The 20744-nt window shown below is 39.2% G+C and overlaps 1 protein-coding gene across 3 annotated transcripts in view; it reads left to right on the top strand.

Annotated features, from left to right (window-relative positions):
• The window catches only part of calcrl (calcitonin receptor like receptor), a 122593-nt gene that overhangs the window by 2460 nt on the left and 99389 nt on the right, over window positions 1-20744 (top strand). For 2 of the 3 annotated variants that reach the window (NM_001016893.3, XM_012970441.3), the window contains 1 exon segment: window positions 17844-17927. The exons of the other annotated variant lie outside the window; for it this stretch is intronic. In NM_001016893.3, coding sequence (NP_001016893.1) covers window positions 17859-17927 — 69 coding nt within the window. In that variant the 5' untranslated portion in view covers window positions 17844-17858. 3 annotated transcript variants of the gene reach the window in all.

Genomic DNA, 20744 nt, shown 5'->3' with positions numbered 1-20744 from the left:
ACCTTCATCATCTGTGTGTTTGCAGCTTACAAATGGGGGTCATTGACACTAGTAGCCAAAAAACTGTTGCTCTTTCAAACTACTATTTTATTGGTATTGTTACTTTTTATTACTTATCTTTCTATTCATATTCCTGTGTCTCTTTCAAACCACTGTTGGCTACTAGGTTAAATTGGATCCTAGTAACCAGATAGCTGCTGAAACTGGAGAGCTGCTGAACAAAAACCTAAATAATTACAAAAAATGCAAATAATACTATAAAAAAATATAGACCAATTGCAAACTGCATCAGAATAGCACTCACTAAATCATGCTAAAAGTGAACAACCCCTTTAATATGACAGATTTATGCATATAGTTACATTGTATTCATTAAATGTATATTCTTGCACAGAAAATAAAGTAAAAAAATATAGTTTATTGCAGTCCATTAAAAGCAACTTAAACCCCATATACAAAGTGTATAGGCTTTATTAGTTATAAATAGTTAAGTTGTGTGGAAAAAAATATTAAGTCCATCAAATTCAACCCTCCAAACCCTCCAGAGCACATATAAACAAATATTTATACTAACCTATCTATATACTCACAAATATAAACTATATGTACCAACAGGACTGCCATCAGAAATCACTGGGCTTTGTATAACAAAATTATCAGAGGCCCCCTGCCTATTTCTAATATACATTTATTAAAAAAATCTGTATCATTTTTATAAAAAACACAATATGTTGCCTGTGATTCAGGTAGAGACAAGATATAGGATAAAGCCTGAGACAAAAGGCATATTTGTGCTTCTAAAAATACAGTTTGCAGAAAGGATATATATATATATATATATTTTTTTATCTCAAAAGAAGCACAGTATTCCAGGTCTGTGCTCCACTGTGCTTTTTACTTTTATACTTTCCTTGTATAGTTAAGGAGGGCCTGCAGTGTTGCACTTACTTGGATCAGCTGGACCCCTATGCTGTTAGTGAGCTGCAGACTTGGGAAGGGAGGGCAGGAATTCTGGTGCCAACATCTTCTTTCCCCTACACAGCTTTCAATATTGCTCATTTGTCACTGAACTTTAAGTCCTAGTAGAACGGCACAGGGATTAGATGGGTGAAGTTTAAACTTCCCCTCCAGCCCATCACCATGAAGCTTTTCCTGGTTTTAAACTTCATTGACAAATGAGCAGTAAGGAAAGCTGTTAGTGGAAAGACGATACAGGCCCTCCCTTCCGAAGTCTGGAGCTTGCTTACAGCAGGGGGATCAGGCTTATCAAATAAGTGTAGCATGGCTGTGCCGCCCTAAGGCAATAACCAATAATTATACTAAGGGGCCCATTTACTTACTCACGAACCGGCCGAATGCGTCCGATTGCGTTTTTTTCGTTGCCATCCGAATGTTGCGCAAAATCTGGCGATTTTTTCCGTAGCGTTAAAACTTGCGTGAAAAGTCGCGCCTTTTTCGTAGCCATTCTGAAAGTTGCGGAAAATGTTGCGATTTTTTCGTAGCATTCGGATTCATTCAAGCTTCAGTATGGTAACTTTTCTTGGGCCAGGTTGGAGCTGCAGGGTGCCATTGAGTCCTATGGGAGGCTTCCAAAATCATGCTAAGTCTGAAAGTTTCGGCCGCCGCTTACGAGCGCTCAATACGAAAAAGTTGCGACAAGATACGAGCGAATCGTAATGGCTACGAAAAACTCGCGTTTTTTCGCGAAAATCGTATTGGTAACGAAAAAGTCGCGACAATTTCCGAAAAGTCGTAAAGGCGCCGAAAAAATTGCAAAAAATACGAAAAAAAAGTCGCAAAATGTTCGTTTTCCAATCTGAATTTTTCCAATTCGGATTCGAATTCGTGTCTTAGTAAATCAGCCCCTAATTGTAGATTTTTGTATCACAGTAGTGCTTCACTTATCTTTATTGATATTATGCTAGTTCAAGAAATCTTCCAAGCCACTGTTAAAGGCATTAATAAAAACTTTGCCTTGCCCATTATATACCCTCTGGTACTTTTTTATAGCAACTATGAATAAACCACAACAATTACACACTATTACTTTAAAAACAGTTAATAAAACATACTCATCCTTTTTTTATTTTGACTTGATTTGTTCAGTTGTTTTAACCCATCACCAGCCTATTAGTAAACACTTTGTGTTTGTGTTCTAGTGTTGAACACAGGTCAAAATGCCATATCAAGAAATCTAAAATGCTGGGTTTTGCCTATGGAGCCTTTGGATAGTAGTGGTTAGTCTAGCACAGTGCTGTCCAACTGCCCCTCCGGTCTGGCTGCTGTGACTGCTTACCTTTGTGTTAGCTTTACATGGTATTAGTACTGAGGTTAACTGGCTCCTGCATTGTTCACACTTCAGATTCTGGCTGCAAACACCTGTATTGTTTACACATGTAATCCCTTGTATTGTTCACACCTTTTAATCCCTGCATTATTCACCCCCTGTATTGTTCACAGCGCAGGCCCACATGTTCACCTATTCAGACCGCAGACTGTAGGAGCAGTGCCAGCATTGTGTCACTGTATGCACTGCTTGCCCTGTGCTGCCTGTGTGTGCCATACTCTGCCTGCCCTACGCTGCCTGTGTGTGCCATATGCTTCCTGTGTCTGCCATACTCCTCTGCCCTATGCTACCTGTGTGTGCCATACTCTGCCTGCCCTACACTGCCTGTGTGTGCCAGCATTTTGTTTGTTAGCATATTTATTATATAGTCCCTACAGTTTGTAATTACAGTATGTGCTGGGGTTGCTGTGCTACCCACAGGGGAGACCTATGGATTTAAGGGTATGTATTAATATGACATAATAAACTTCTTTCACATAAGAATGAGTGGTGATATCCCTGCAGTGAGCACCAACCATTTGGGTTTTGCTGCACTACCACCATTAATTTGGGTATGGTCTTAAAAGCTCTTCTGATAACATTGGTGTGGTTTGGAGTGGGTGTGGTTTAAAAAAGTGGAGTGGTCAAAACTGGCTTCCATTATCGTCCCTCCACCATATGCCTACAGAAAAATTCCGGTGCTCCGTACCACAGAAGTTGGACAGCACTGGTCTAGCACTTCATTGTCTATTGCCCTGTTGGAAGCAATATTTCCTGTATACCTGCAATGACTATGCATCCAAAAATGCTAGGTTCTGTATATGGTGACTTTTGGCTGGTAGTTAAGTTATTCTGCTACTTTCAACAATTTTGCTACATTTTATATTGAATTAGATATTTTAAACTTTGAAGCGGAACAATAGTGAAAATGAAAATTTAATATACCGTAAGCTTAATCATACTGAAATATGACATTTTCTAAATATAATCAATTAAACATTCTGACCTTGAAATAATCAAGTTACCCTTCACTCTCCCACTCCCAGCATTTGTCTGTCTCTCTTTACTCTCTACATGCAGGGGGTGCTCCATTTGCCTAGAAGATGTATTAGAACTCACTCTTTTAAAATCACCAGAAATTCTGTCTTTCTCTATATACAGGATTTGTGCCAAAGTTATTTTGCTAGAGTTAGCGCTAATACATCTGCAAGGAAAGGGAGACCCCCTAAAAGATAGTTTGGATCTGACAATGAAAATATGACACCCTACTTCTGCTGCAAAGAGAATGAAGAGAAACAAATGCTGAGAGAGGGATAGTGAAGATAAACACGATTATTTAAAAAATGGTACAGAATTTTCTACAGATTATATTTAGAAAGCTTTTAATTTCAGTACGAGGAAGCTTATATTAAATTTTTATTTTCACAAGCTCAAACAATAGTTTGAGTGGCTTGGTTTTTCCCATTATGTCTCTTGTGTTCTCTCATTATGTTTTCCACTATCTCCATGGTTACTGGGAGTTTCTTTAAGAGCCATTTCCTGGGCAGAAGGGGTTTTAAATATTTGTACTGTCCACATTTTTGTGAGGAAGATCATATTGTGATCAAGACAATCAAAGTGATCAAAACAATGGGTTACTTTTTGTGCAATAAATGAACACTGCAGCCAATTCTAAGCAACTTTTCAATTGGTCTTCATTATTTATTTTGTACAGTTTTTGCCTACAATTTGCCTTCTCTTTCAGACTCTTTACAGCTTTCAAATTGGGGTCACTGACCCTGACAGCCAAAAAACTATTGCTCTGTCAGGCTACAATTTTATTGTTATTGTTTTTATTACTTATCTTTCTATTCGGACCCTCTTCATTTTCCAGTCTCTCATTGCAACTATACCATAGCAAGTCCTTGGTTGCTAAGGTAATTTGGACCCTATCAACCATATAATGGCTAATATTCCAAATTGAAGGGTACCCATTTTAGATTTGGGGTAATGACTTTGCAGAGTCAGTCACTGGGTGACTACGCACTCAAGGTTAAAAAAAAATGGGCGGGGCGCCAAAAGTCAATCACATTTCTTTCATTGTTCTCTTTTTTTTTAAGATTTTCTTTATGTCTAGTATAAATAAATTTGAAGCAACTGGACTTGTTTAGTAATTACTAAACAAGTCCAGTTGCTTCAAATTTATTTATACTAGATATACCATGACCTGGATGAATGAAAATCTTCATAGACATTTTCTTTATGGCAGATTTTCAAAAGAAACAAAAATTTTTTTATCAGAAGGAAGGAGAGGAAGGAAGAAAAGGTTGGGGCTACGAACAGAGCCCCTGAGGGATGGAAAAGAGTGTGAGGGGGGGTGAGGGGAGGGTATGGTGGGCTTCCATGCGTGCCTTATGCATTTCTGTATTTATTCAGGTTTGTACCATGGTCTGTTGTTCTTTCATTGTTTTCAGTAGGGAAATTTTAACTGCTGCCATTCTCACATGTTTAGTGTCAGGGTCCCCAAACTTTGCACGGTTTTTCACTGGGTGACTATGTTCCAAGTTTAGAAAAGTGGGCAGGGCCAACAACAGCCAATCAGATTTCACCTATAGACTTCATATGTTTAAATTTAAACTGCTGCCATTCTTTAAATATTAATACTAAGGTCCCCAAACTTTGCAGAGCTAGTCACCAGGTAACTGTGGTTCAGAGTTAGAAAAACTGGGTGGAGCCACCAACAGCCAATCAGATTTTAACTATTGGTTTTCATTGGGGAAATTCAGCCTGCTGCCATTCTCACAGTATTAACACCAGGGTCACTAGGGGACTGCATTTTTAGGTTTTAAAAAGTGGGTGGAGCACCAACAGCCAATCAGACTTCACCTATTGATTTTTTTTTTTGGTTTAAATTTAAAATGCTGCTTTTCTCACACTATTTATGTCAAGGTTCCCAAACTTTGCACAGTCAGTCACTGGCTGGCTACATATTCAGGGTTAGAACAAGTGGGCAGAGCCACTAACAGCCAATCCATTTCCACCCATTAAATTTCATTGGTTTATATTTAACTGATGCCATTATTTAAGTATTAATTCCAGGGTAGTTAAACTTTCCAGAGTTAGTCACTGGGTATTTGCAGTTCAAAGAAAAAAACTGGGCGGAGCCACCAACAGCCAATCACATTTCATCTATTATTTTCAATGGTGAAGTGTAAAATGCTGTCAGTCTCACAATTTTTATGCCTGAGTCCCCAAACTTTGCACAGTTGGTCACTGGGGGACTTCAGTTCAAAAATAGGAAAAGTGGGTTGGGCCACTAACAGCCAATCAGATTCCATCCATTGAATTTTATTGATTTAAATTTAAAATGCTGTCATTCTCACACTGTTTACGCCAGGGTGCCCACTTTTTGTCACTGGGTGACTTTGACACCATGTGGTCTATTTGTTGACTTGTATGAATTGTTCTCTTCAGTATGTGGGCTGTACTACTCGTCCACTTAAACATAGGATGCGGGAACATATTGCACATATTGTTGCAAAAAAAAGTAATAGTCCAGTTTCTAGGCACTTTATTGACTGAATTGTATATGTCATGTTAGTCTATCTTTCATTTATTTATTTATTTCATTTATATACACATAAAAAGAGGGGGGGAAAAGGGATGTGATGTCATTAATTGATAGGCTTTATATAGAATCTGTCTCAGAATGCATACCTATGATTAAGTGCGGGTAGGCACGAAACGCGTCAGGCATTCTGGGTTTTTAAGGATGTAAATAAAGTTCGAGTTTCATCCATTTTCTGGCTGACCATGGTGCTTTGCGAGCCGCTTTCTTCAGAGATTTGAGTTTGCTCCCTTGGTCTACGGGTTCGGGGCTCCAGATGTGATCTTCACTGCATGTGTACTAGCATTTGAAATATTTGGCGGGGGACCTGGGGTATATACACCCAGGTCAACACCTATTTTAGGTAAAGATTTTTGTCTTTAACTTTGACCCCTTTTATAAATTGTTTAATTAAACTGTGTTAGCACACTATATATATAAACTTTACTAAATTGGGTGTATTTTTTGAAGATTTATACTTGGTGACTACGACTCAAGGCTAGAAAAAGGGGGCACACCCACCAACCACCAATCACAATTTACCTATTGACTTTTATTTGTTTAAATTTAAACTGCTGCCATTCTTTTAACTATTAATCCTAGGGTCCCTAAACTTTGCAGAGTTAGTCACTGGGTAACTGCAGTTCCAGGTTAGAAAATGGGGGCGGAGCCACCAACCGCCAATCAGATGTCACTCGTTGACTTTCAGTGGGGAAATTTAAATTGCTGCCATTCAGACACTATTAAAACCAGGGTCCCCAAACTTTGCACAGTGGTTCGTACTATATAACTGTGGTCCAAGGTTAGAAAAAGTGGGCAGAGCCAACAACAGATCAGATTTAATTCAGTGACTTCACGTTTTTCAACCCAACATGATGTTTGTTCTCAAACTTACCTTTCTAGTTTATTCTGTTCCCATTTACCACACTAAGAGGCCTATGTATAATGCTGTGTAAAATAAAATTTGCTGAAAAAATTGTGTTAAATAAGTGGCGAACACCATTTATTCACAATGGTTTTTGTATGCGGCAAAGCCTGGTGATGTCTGGCAAATGTTGTCACTGTTTATATACAGTATAATAAATAGGCCCCTAATTGTCCTTCAGGCTTTGGGACTCTTGTGGGTTAGTCACACAATTTGAAATGAGAGTTTTTGGAGTAGCAGTTTTGGGAAATGTTTCCTTTTAATGTTCCTTTTAAGTTGTGTGAAAACATAATTTTGTACTCATTCTGATCCACTTCTCTGTGCACATGGTTTTTAAAAGCACTTGCATGGTTTTAAAACATGTGCATATAAGATCAAATTTGCTCACACAGTCAAAAAAAGGAAAGGAACATTATATCCTTATAATAGCTTTGATTTCCATACACACAAATGCATTGGGAACACTGCACATTCTACTCCAAATCAAAACATAAAGAAAAATGTATCAAATTTGTGTTATTCCTTTACAGAAAGTGAAGAAAAGGGAATATTAGGCTGTTCAAAAAAATAGTAGCATCTGCATTCTTCTTTAAAAACATTCATTGTATAAACTGAAAAAAAAAAAGATTTTGCTTTCCTTTGAATCACTGAACTAAGGCTAATGCCAGACACTTTTCCGCTTGCCGAAAATATCTGCCCTACGTCTCGTCTGGCATTAGCCTTATATTTGGTTGTGTAACCACTGTTTCTGGGAACTGCTGCACATCTGTGTTGCATTGAGTCGACCAATTTATGGCACCTGTGAACAGGTATTCCAGCCCTGGATGACTGGACTACATTCCACAGTTCTGTATTTCTTGGTTTTGCCTGAGTATCAGCATTGTCACCCCACAAGTTTTCTGTTGGATTAAGGTCTAGGGATTGGGCTGGTAACTCCATAACATCAATCTAGTTGGTCTAGAACCAAGATGTTGCTTGTTTAATAGTGTGTTTGGGGTCGTTGTCTAAAAAAAGTTAACTCAAAAGGAGAATAACCCCTTTTACGATTACTCGAACAACAGTAATCTGTATATTTTGTTCTACAAAACATTAGCAAGGTAAGAGAACTACAACTCTCCAAAAAAGACTGGATGATAGATTTAGTATAGAGATGATTGCTAAGTAGACCAAAGTTGTCTTTACTTAACACTGGTAGCGCTTATGCTTTCATGTCTCATGTCATTGCTTATTTTCCTTCATTTAACTGATACAGGTATGGCACTCCATTATAAGCAAATAATTCTAATTTGTAAAAAGGATTTCCTTTTTCTCTGTAATAATAAAACAGTTAATTGTACTTGATCCCGACTAAGATATAATTGATTCTTATTGAAAGCAAAACAAGCCTATTGGGTTTATTTAATTTTTAAATAATCTTTTAGTAGACTTAACGTATGGAGATCCAAATTCCCTTATCTGGAAACCCCCAGGTCCTAAGCATTCTGGATAATGGGTTCCATACTTGTATTGGAGAGTGAGATTAACACTTTGGAACCATTTTGTATGGTATACACTTGTGTTATGTCATGTTATATTTCATTATTTAATTCATGCGTAAGAGGAGTGCTCCAAAAAATAAATGAAGTTGTAATTCTAAGCATTTTTTTCAGCTACAAAACAGATGAGCAATACAATAATCTGGATAGACCTGCCTGAAATTGCTTCAGACACTTACATCCAATAACATTTACCAAAGCTCACAATATCACCCTCGTCTTTCACAGCGTTGCCTAATCCTTCCTTCCCACTATTTGCCTACCTCATTTACCCTCTAACTGCCCCACCTCACCGCTCCACTTCAAAGCAATTGTTCAGCCAGTTTTCATTTAAAAAGCTCCACAAATGCAAAAGTGTCAGAGATAATGACGATAATGAAGATAATGATTTATGAAAACGTGGAGAGCATAGTCACTTGGCAGAGAGGTCAGAAAGCTAGCCTATCCATTCACATTTTTTTGTTTGGTGTACTATGTAGAGTTAGGACAGGCTAAGCCATCCCTAACAGAAATACCTGTCAAATTTGTGGGGGCTGATTTAGGGCGACGAAGAATGGGATGATTAGCTGTTGTGACGGTTGCGCCAACTAATCGTGGTGAGTTTCCCGCCATTGGGTAGTGTTGCGACTGATCACGTATAGTTTTCACTACACGGATTAGTCGCCTCTACTTTTTAAAAAGTCGCTGCCACTAATCGCTGCATGTGTCTTTGCCCTAAAAGCCTTGAAGCAGTAACTTAGGGCAAGGGCACATCAATATATAATATATATGAAATATTACTTTTTTATGTAGGATTTGCTCATCTGAAAATCAAAAACTACAGATTAAGGATTAGTAGCAATGAAAAAGCAGGGCTCAATTACTAACGTAGTTTATAAATTGAAACTGGTGATAGCAGGGTGATAGTAGTACTGCAATCTGAAAACTGAGGCAAACAAAAAAACACATACAAAAAAACAAACAAAAAACAGCCATTGTAAAAAGAACATAAGTTGTCTTTCAGACAAAAAAAAATAGTCAGGCCATCCCTTGCCATGTCTAAATAAAAGACTGAAATTAGATACCATGTGATTTTGCATTTTTTATGATGGTTTTTTATTCACATGGCTTTTCGTACTGGGTGGCACATCTGAACCCTATGTCTAGTTAAGTAAGCACAAACTATTTCTTTATTGATTGCCTTATTATATGCAAAATGGGCTTCTTGATGGTAGTATTGCCAATTATTTCTTGAGGCGGGTGTAGGGCCCCACCAGTGAGATCTTTGCCCTGGGCCCACTGGTACCTTAAAGGGTGAAGACGCACAGAGCTACTAGTAGCTCTAATTTTTCATGGCTACTAAACTCCAGCATCAGCATTGTCTGTTTTAGCATCTGTGACAAATAGCTGCTACTTGTAGCAGCTACTTTTTCACAGCTACTAAACTCTAGCATCAGCGTTGTCTGTTTTAGTATCTGTAACAAATAGCTGTTACTAGTAGCTTTGTGTCTTCATCCTAAAGTGGCCCTGCTTACACAACTGTTATTCCAAATGTACCATAACATACACTATGCAGGTCATATATTTGCTTTCCACCCTGTTCCCTTGCACTTAAAGGGGACATAAAGTCTGCTTTTAAAAAAGCCGAGCCCCCAACATATGCGCAGGTCCGAGAGAAAGCCCAACAACCTGCTCTTCACCTTTACAAATATTTGCAGCTGCGATCAGTATTCACGGACCAATTTGGCACTCTCACCCCTCAGCTTATTTCTTTAACAGTGGAGGTAATCCTCCACTCTAGTAATCCAGCAAAGCTTACCTCAAATCTATACCAAAACTTACTCTCAGCAGGCCCCAAACCATTTAACTCGGCACAAATATGGTGGACTTCCCAAATACCAGCACTCACCCAAGATGATTGGGAGGAGGCAACAGACACAATGTACAACTGTCTCATCTCTACTAGAGACAGATTGATACAGTATAAAACCTTCCATCACCTGTATATCACGCCATTAAGGTTGCACCAGATGGGCCGTACCCCAACAGATAAGTGCCCGAGATGTGCAGCTAGCCCTGCTAACTTTTTTCATATGATCTGGGCATGCCCACATATCGCTAAGTTCTGGTCAGCAGTCACTAAATACTTATCGAATAACTTAGCCTTCCCTACTGTGACTGCTCCTGAAACTTGCTTGCTAGGAGTCCTAGACAGTATAATCGCTCAAAATAACTCCCGGATGCGCTACAGAATACTCCTGTTCTATGCAAAAAAAACAGTTGCAATGCATTGGATGGGCACTACCCTCCCCACCGTTACAGCCTGGAAGAATCTAGTGAATGCGGTAGCTCCTCTGTATAAACTCACATATGAGACTAGAGGCTCACCTGATAAATTTGACAAAGTTTGGGGCCCTTGGTGTGACTTAGAGGGAAACTGAACGATTCTGCTCCTAGCTGCATTATAAGCCCCCCCTGCGTCCCCCCCCCCACCTTTTTTCTGCCACACCCTGAACGTCTAACTCAGGAAGCTGATGGACCCAACATGCTGGAACTGCTGCCAGACTCACATTCACACTCTGTAATGTTACACCTATCCCTTTAATGTTTGTAACAAATTCTAGAGATTGACCTGGAAAAGAAAATCCAATACTTCTTCCTCATTGCACTGTAAAATGTGTTACTTTATGTTTTTGTTTGTATAAAAATTAATAAAATGCACCTTTCAAAAAAAAAAAAAAAAAAAAGCCGATGTCTTTGGCATTAAATATTTTGTGCCTGTATTCTGAAAGCTCAAAATCTGTTTGTTATGTTTAAAATAAACTTGCTAATTGGAGCACTGCTTAGGTCTCATGCATCTGCTTCTAAAGAGTGAAATTTAATTTGAGTGACATGCACATACAGGAAACCTTTCTCCTACGCTCACTGACCTTTTGTTACCTTAATGCCTGCCAAAGTTCTGAAGTTACAGCTTAGCACTCTCTGCCTAGGAAGCCTGTTGGGCTGATGAATTGAGTATAATGAGTGGGGAAAAAAATATGTACAATACACGCTCGCATCAAGCTGTATGACAAAAAAAAAAAATGCATCCATGCATGTATAATCCATGTGTATATTATTTAGACCAAATGAAATACGTTAGCAATATAAACCTATTGAACATGTTCCCCTGAAATGAGCTCTGTCCTGATGAAAAAAAAGCTGTCGACTTCTCTGTACCAGACACTTCTGTACCGGACTTCTCTGTACCAGACACTTCTGTACTTCTCTACTCTAAGCAAGTTAGAATTGTACTAGCTAACTATTACTGACATTAGGAAATCTCAGCTTGCAGACCCTGAAAATCAGCCATTTATAGAGGCTTTAAAAAAAGGAACAAGAAGCCGTGTTCCATAAAATTAAACACACCTTATGTGAGCTCCGTATCCAGGCCTGGTTTAACCAGCTATCTTTAGCTTTTGTTTGTTAGCAATGAGTGACCTGCCCTTCTCTTATCGAATACTACACAATGGCACCTCTGACATCCAAAAAGAAAGCAGCTGCACCAAGCACTCAAGTATTTTCAGCAATGGAGTCCATGCACTCTTCCATCTTTGCAACCATTGCAGGACTCAGAAGTGGCACACTTACAACCAGACCAACCCAATTCACCACCAGATGTGCCAGACCTATTACAATCTATATAAACTATGTATGAACAGAATTAGCTGCAGCAGTATTACAAAACAGATACAAGAACTTGGCAAACGTACTAGCGCCCTTGAGGACTGTAAAGAAGAAATAGCTACGGCTTTGCATGCAGACCATGAAACTCTGGAGGTATATAGAGAAAAGCTACACACAATAGAAGAAAAACTCGAGGAGCTTGAAAATACTGTAGGTCCCGAAGAGCCAACCTTCGGCTTAGAGGCGTCCCAGAGATGGACCTAGAACAATTTGCACTTAATCTTTTTACTAAAATACTCCCAGATACTCCATCAGAACAATTACAGATAGTGCAGATACATAGAGCACTAGGCAAGCCACGTTATAAATATTTCCTCAGAGATATTATACATAAATTTGCGATACTACAGACTAAGATGCAATACTACAGGCTGCCGGTCTGCTCACCCTAAAAGATGCCAACCAGCTATCAGCCGGCATATATGCAGACTTAGCTCACACTACCTTGCAAAAGCCAGGACTAATAAAGGACTTTTTTTTTTTTTTTTTTTAAAGATTTTATTTTGCATTTTTTAATTTTAAACAACATCATAAGGGAAATTTCCCTTTGAGGAAAATAAGAAAAGAAGAAAGGGACAAGAAGAGTCAGAAAAAGAAGAAGAGGAAAGGGGGAGTGAGCTGGGGGGGTGCCATATCCAAGGTTTACATTTATACAAAGCCAAGGTGGGGACCTTGTGTCTTTTTTGCTGAGTGTTTCAGGTCGGCTAAGGTGGTGCATCTGCCAGGAGCCATGTCCCCCATATGGCCTCAAATTTGTCCGGGCATCCGCGGGCTTGGTACACTAGCTTCTGTTTTGGTAGGGAGTCATAAATGAGCTTTTTCCAAAAGTTCAGAGAGGGTGGTCCTGTAGATTTTCAGTGTAATAACAATGCCTTTTTTGCATAGTATAGCAATTGTAAGTAGCACAATTTGGCTGGAGGTCTCAATTGTTGGGTGTCCAGTATACCTAATAAGCATAGACTGGGTGACAATATATTGGGAAGTGCCAATGCTGACTCAGCGTAACTGAGCACCTCTCGCCAGAATCCCTTTATTACTGGACATTCCCAGAAGAGATGGTAGAAGGTCCCCACCTCGTTGGGACATTTAGGGCACAGATCAGAGGCCCCAGGATATATTCTAGCCACTCTTTGTGGGGTAAGGTACACTCTATTCAAGAACTTGATCTGTATGTATCTATCTCTACTGGAGATGGTTATTTGGGGTACCTGTTCTAAAGCATCTTTCCACGTCTCTTCCTCTAGGTCTGGTATGTTTTCACACCATTGTTGTTTAACCTTATGGTGTTGGGGGGTATTTGTTTGCATTATTACTATATACATGTATGTCAATGCTTTAGCCAGATCTGGCCTACGGAGATACCTCTCCAATGTAGTTTCAGTAATTGTTAGCGGCCTTGTAGGGAATTGTGACTGGAAAGCATGCGTTAGTTGCAGGTACTGAAATAACATGTTTGTTGGTAGCTGAAATTCAGCTCGAAGTGCATTAAATTGTTTACATTCCCCACCCAAGTGTAAAAGGTATTTGTTGCCCCATATAGGTGTCCATTTGGACCAGACAGGTTGTTTATTTTGAGCTACTTTGAGTGCCTTCTGAAAGGACTCTACCACAGTATTAATGGGAAGTGTTGTTTGATAGTATGGGGAAATGCCCCTGTAGGGTAGTTTAGCTAACGCCTCTAAGGATCCTACAATGGCAGCCTCTAATACTAATGCTCGGTTATCTAGCCTCGGGACAGTCCACCAATGCACATACACCAGCTGGCTGGCAAGGAAGTATTTTTCAAAGTTGGGCAGGGCCAACCCCCCGCCCGTCAATGGCGCTTGCAGTGTCTGAAACGACATTCTGATTCTTTCCCCTGACCATATAAAACCCCTTATCACTGAGTCAAGTGCCTTAAAGAAGGTTTTGGGAGGCGCTATGGGTGCGTTATGGAACACATATAAGAATTTTGGCAGGACCACCATTTTTAGCAAATTAATTTTCCCTGGGACTGAGAGTGGAAGGTTTTGCCACACTAGTGTTTTTTCCCTTAGTCGAGCTAGAACGGGGGAAATATTCAGCTGTTCATATCGTTTTAGTTCCTTATGGATTTGTATGCCCAAATATCTAAATTCTGATACAGTGTTCAGCTGCGTAATTGTACCTAATATATTTTGTGGGAGATTATCTATGGGGAAAACAAGGGACTTGTCATAGTTCACCTTTAGACCGGAGTGTTTACTAATAAAGGACTTTACTTACAGAAGGCAGAGATAAAATATAGATAGGGCTTTCCCTTTGCACTCAACTGTGTTATGAACAATAGACTTTATTCCCCTGCTCTCCAGACTCTACATAGAGAAGGACTCATCTCCTAATCTTCTACAACATCTATTGCCAATAGGCCGAGGATTCAGAAAGAGTGGCAAGTAAATTATCATTTGAACATTAAATAAACCCAATAGGAGTGTTTTGCTTCCAAAAAAGCATTAATAATATCTTAGTTGGGATCAAGTACAAGGTACTGTTTTATTATTGCAGAGAAAAAGGAAATCATTTTTAAAAATTAGAATTATTTGCTTATGGGAGATGGCCTTCCCATAATACAAAACTTTCTGGATAACAGGTTTCTGGATAGCGGATCCCCTATCTGTACCATTTGAGTGACACACAATCCCAAGATAAACTTCAGCACATGACAGATTGGGAAAAGATATTGAAACAACAGTCTCTCAGAAAACATGGCTCTAATGCTACCAAACTATTTTTAAAGGAAGTTATAATGTAACTATTATAAAACATCACTTAAATTGTTTCATAGAGCATACTACAGAACTGCTCCACTGAATATATCCTACAACCTCACCTCTTTGTTTGAGTAATTGCACTACTAATGAAATGAATAATGAAATGCTTCTGGGAATAAATTACAAGGCCTAAACAACTTAGTACAATGATTTATACAACTCAAATGCATGGCAGCTAGGATTCACATTGCAGCCCAATGAAAGTTCAACATATTATCTATCACCAAAGTCCTAGATAAAATCAAGTATATACATTCTAATGAACTACTTAAATATCGATTGGACAACAAGATGGAACTATATACCAAAATATGGGATACTTGGATACTCAATAGAGTGAGCATTTCTTGTGCCCCCCTATTGTTAGACATAATGTTAAACACTGGATACCTTAAAGTTAATTAACTTCTATACAGTCCTTCTATACAGTCCTTTCTCTTTTGCCCGTCTGGTATTAAAGAACCATATAAGGAGGAAATGTGTGATAGAACCTAGTGCATAGTGTTGATCATCAGTTACTTTTTTTTTTTCTTTTTTATTATATTATTTCATTTATTGTACTTTTACTTTTATCCAACATACGATGTCACAAGTATGATTGGATTTTTACAATATATCAAAATCAATAAAAGTAAAGTAAACAAAATAAAAAAAATTTAATAACTGCTTTACATAATGATCATGGGCATTTTGGAACAGAAAAAAACATTTTAATGAACATTTCCACTGATGCTCCTATGCAACTGATGCGTATGGACTATCTATGACTAGCCAATGACTAGTTGCATCAAATGCAGACAGAAAGAAGCCAAGGCTGTGCCCTGTGTGCCATTTACCTTAGGGTTGTACTCAATGATACATTAAGTGTCCTAAGGCTAAAAGCACACAAGGTGCAGTCTGTGCTTCTTTCTGCCTGCATTTTGAATTACTGGACTAAAACACCCCTGGCAGGTGTTACTGTATCCTTAGTTAATGTATCTAAAACCTCCTCTCTTGTGCAAGGTTTTAACTTACTGACATCCCCTGTCTTTAGGGGGAAAATGCTGACTTACAAAGAAAGAGGGGTTTTACTGTTGCTTGACATCTACAAGCAGTGTAAATATGTAAGGGGACCATAAACTTTTCAATGCTTTATATACTAGTAAGTCCATCCAACAAATATAACATCATCCAATCAGATTAGAGGAAAGGTTACATTTTAAGATCCGGAAAAGGTTTTTATATTGAGCACTGTAATTATGTGTAACTCTCTTCAAGTGGCTGTTTTTAAGAAAGGGTTGGATGCCTTTTTTAGAAAATACCATTTTACTGAAATAAACTTTAAAACCAAGTTAATCCAGGGACTGGTCAAATTGCCCTCTTGGGCAAGGATTTTTTCCCCTCTGAGGAAAATTTTAGAGGCTTTAGATGGGTTTTTTTCAACACTTTTTCTTTTTGTGTCTTTTTTCAATTGCATCTAATATGTTACTTTGTTAATTTACATAGAGGTAAGATGCCTAGGGGAATCCTCTCTTAGGGGAATTCTCTTTTAGTTCTTAGCTAAAATTAGCTAGGTTGCATTACAGGAATGGGTTAGTGCCAAGTGGCAGTCAGTCAGACAAGCTGAGCAGCTAAAAGCTCACGAGGCAGTCCAATGAAGGTCTTTTACAAGGGATCCTTATTTTACAAGCAGTGTCTGTCAACAGACCATTGCAAATCTGCCTCCCTGGTTAAAAAGTTGACATCTCTGCAATCAGCATAGTTGACTTGTTACCCTTTAGTTGCTTAATAAATAAATAAATATACCTTTTGGTATATTCCTGGCGTTGCATCTTTTCCTTGAATTTGCATCTTGCATGAACGCAATGTGTTTAGGTAGACTTTGGTAGGCGGTGACTTCTGGCTTCCATGTTTCTTTTGCAATGTCAAGAAGGCCATTTGGGTGCCAAAGAAAGAAGCCTGAGGCACTTCCCCTTTAAGTCTTGTTAAACCTTCCCACCAGCCCATCTACCTAAAAGATATTCTGATGTATGTAAGTGTATAATTTTCAGCAAAAAAGATAGATCTTTCATTTTACATTCCTTGATTGATTGGTACATATTTCTTTGTATTTGGGGCGGTGGTTTGTTTGGGGGTGCTTGATGTTAGTGTAACCTGTTTGAAAGGTGACTGCGTGTAACCCCTTGTTCCCCGTCCCGGTGTCAGTCTGTGAATGGCGTTTCCCTGACACTCTGCATAAACCTTTGTGAAAAGTTCCCCATACCTCACACACAGTACCTCCCTCCCTGGACTTATTCTATTTCTCAGAGGAATGCTTTTCTTTCTTTTTGGTATAGTCTTGTATACTGTAGTTAGATCCTCCTATGTTGGGTCTTTCAACTACTTAACAGTTGTTTAGTCTGCCTTATGTATATTCTTAGCTACACTGGACAGCATATATGATATTGCTTATGCTTAGCTTTTGGGTCCTTTGGGTCTACCAGCTTATGTCTCACAGTCCAAGTACAAACAACAGGCATTCAATTAAGGCAGCATGCAATGCTAAGCCAGGGGAAGGCCATAGTCCTCACCAAAGCACTACCAGTAAGTAGACCACAAGCTGGAATCATACTGTATATTGGCAACCTAATATCCAAATCTAAGCATAAAAGTAATTATCTTAAGGTGTTAAAGTTCAATTTTTTTGATGACCAAGTGTATGTTTTCTTTTCACACTTTTGGAGGTAGTAGTCGGCACACCTTGTTTCTATTCTGTAGTGGTGCAGGTTCCCCATGGCCACTTCCCATCAGCACATCCAAGCACAAACAATCTGGAACAGCACCTCTTGTATTATAAATTAAAATGCCTTTATTGCAAATATTTTTAGGGCATTACCGCAACGTTTCATGTCATGTGTGGCCTTTTATCAAGTTTTCTTTTCACACACAAACCAATTTCTGTTAAACTTATTTTATCTGATTGTTCTGTTTTATCTTTTTTTACTTCTCTTCTTGGCAGATTGAAACATTTGAAATGGGACTTCTACTAAGATCAGCATTGTTCAAGTATATTATTATTGTTCTAATTATGCTTAACTTAAGGGTAAGTAAGGCACTTCTTTTTGGTGTGTTTATTTTCTAAATGTCATTGCAGTTGCATGTGTATGCATTGTGTATGCATTGTTCCCTTGTTCCTTGCTCCTTGTGATTCATAGCGATTTTCTGAACAATTAAAACTTGCACACTCTCTTGATATTCATATATACTTTTAGAGTTAATGAAAATTAATAAGATTGAGAAAGAGAACCTAAGATATATCTCACTGAAAGGTCCTGAAATAACATACCATTGATTAAACACATTATTCAGTGAAATACACAACCATTTACTGGCTCAGAATTTAAACACAAAATTCAAAAAAACAGAACATACTATACCAAATGGAAAGGTACATCCATCCCAATGCCCCATGGCACCCACTCTGCTTCCTAACGCGTTTCGCACACTAGGTGCTTCATCAGAAACACTTCCTCTGATGAAGCACCTAGTGTGCGAAACGCGTTAGGAAGCAGAGTGGGTGCCATGGGGCATTGAGATGTACCTGTGCTTTACATACACAAAAATAAAATAAACCTCTGCGTCAACCTTTGCATCAAGACAAGAATTTTCTTTGTGAATAATTCCCCATGCCTCACACACGGTACCTCCCTCCCTGGAAGTGGTCATTTTCTGGTTTGCCTTTTATGACCAAGTTGGATTTTCCTATAAATAGTTGATTCTTGGGTTGTGTTAACATTGTTATAAGTCAAAACTGAGTTCTTTCAGTGGGTTACTGGATGTATTCCAGCAGAAGAATGACAGCCTTTATGGAGAATGTCATATTGGTTAAGATACTATGTTCCTAACAGGTCTTATAACAGTGATTCCTAAACTGTGGGCCTGGACCATTTGCTGGAAGCCCAGTCTGAAGCCCAGTTAGGGTATTTGGTTAACTGCTATTACATTACCCAGATAGTAATTTGATTCCTGCAGCAAAACTTGTGGGTAATATTAATGCCCCCCAATATTATTTAACCTGTTGTAATAATATCAGTTATTTATATAATACCAGAATATTATCCATTGACTTAGAAAGAATATTCAGTTATTCACATTGTTTCCTGCCCCAATTAAGTTTACAGACTTATTTCCATAAGACAGGCACATAATTAGTGTATTGTATTGAGAGAAAGTGGTTAACTAATGCTAACATGGCTGTTTCTCCATGTGTCTGTACCCAGTGCAGATAACTGGACAGAAATCCAGCCTATTGCATCTAAGAGATGCAATAACCCCACCCTGGCGTCATAACCAACATCATTGTTCCTGCCCACCCCTAACATTACTGCCCACCTTTGATTCCTTCAGCCCTACCCCCTTTGTTCAGGTTTAGCCAGTGGCAAAGGTGGCTACCCTAGAGCAGCTGGAAGTTTTGTGGAAAATAGATTACAAGAAAACCTTGGTATAGTAAGGGAAACTGGAGTGGCAAGATGGATGGAGATATCCTATATGGCAGGGAGTACCATAAGTCACATATAGGAGTATAATAACTAGTACCTGCATTAAATATATGTTAACTAATGCAGCAAGAAATATGGCTAGAAAGATGGAAGAGGTGGAGGTAATGGCTCTGGATGAGAAGATTGATGTTATTGGAATTGCTGAAACATGACTGAATGAATTGCACAACTGGGCAAAAATATTGATGGCTATACCTTTAATTAGGAAAATATATTAAGTAAAGATCCAAACAGCACAGTCAGTAGTGTTTTAAAATGCAAAGTCTAGGCCTTGTCTTTTATCAAGTGTGAAGTAAACAATACTTACTGAAGACATTAAGTGGACGGAGCTCGTCCGCTCATCAAATTGACTTATGAAACACCCCCCGTGCCAAAAGGCTTAACTTGGGCACCTGTGGCATGTACAGTAAGTGCAGAATATCAGGTAGCTTACTTTTAATATAATATACTCCACTCCTTTAACCAAATCCACTTAAAAGCTCTTGTGATAACATGACCATATTCACATTAATGGTGGTACCACAGCATAAACCGAAATGATTGGTGCTCACTGCAGAAATATCTCCTATCATTTATATGTGAAATAAGTTTATGAAGTCATATTAAGCCATACTCTTAAACCCATATGCCTCTTGTTTGCCTGTGGGTAGCACAGCAACCTCCAGCACTTAATTACATGCCTAACAACTATTTCCAAATACTAACAAACTCCCAGAACAAACCCCTGCCATTTTCACCTCCCACTGGCTGCATAGGGCAGGCAGAATAGGACATACACAGGCAGCATTGGGCAGGCAGTGTATGGCACACACAGGCAGCATAATGAGGGCAGAGTGTGGCACACACACACAGCATTGGGCAGGCAGAGTATGGCACGCACACACAGCATTGGGCAGGTAGAGTATGGCACACACAGGCAGCATAGGGCAGACAGAGCATGGCACACGCAAGCAGCATAATGCAGGCAGATTATGGCACACAAAGGGATGTAGGGATGCACCGAATCCCGGATTCGGTTCGGGATTCAGGCTGAATACATAAATTTTAAGTATTCGGTTTCTTAACCGGGGGGAACGCTCACTTGAAGCAGCAGCCGCTGAAGCTTGCCTTTCTTCCTTATTGCTTGCTTGCCTAACTGCCTTCTCGCGCCTGCTGCTCGCCTGCTTCCTGCTGAAAGCTTGGGCCCCCTTAAAGAATTCCGGGCCCTGATTGGTTGCCCCCGTGCGTACGCGTGACGTTATGATGCACGGGGCGCAACCGTATAAAAGTGTGGGCTGCAGCGGGGAGCAGGGGGACAGACGCAGCCAGACGGAGGAAGCAGAAGGTCGGAGCCGGGGGAGGATGCTGGGAAGGACGCTGAG

Source organism: Xenopus tropicalis, chromosome 9 (assembly GCF_000004195.4).
Source record: "Xenopus tropicalis strain Nigerian chromosome 9, UCB_Xtro_10.0, whole genome shotgun sequence".
Classification (NCBI taxonomy): Eukaryota; Metazoa; Chordata; class Amphibia; order Anura; family Pipidae; genus Xenopus; species Xenopus tropicalis.
Note: the sequence above shows the minus strand (reverse complement) of the source record. Positions and strands in the feature narration are given on the sequence as shown.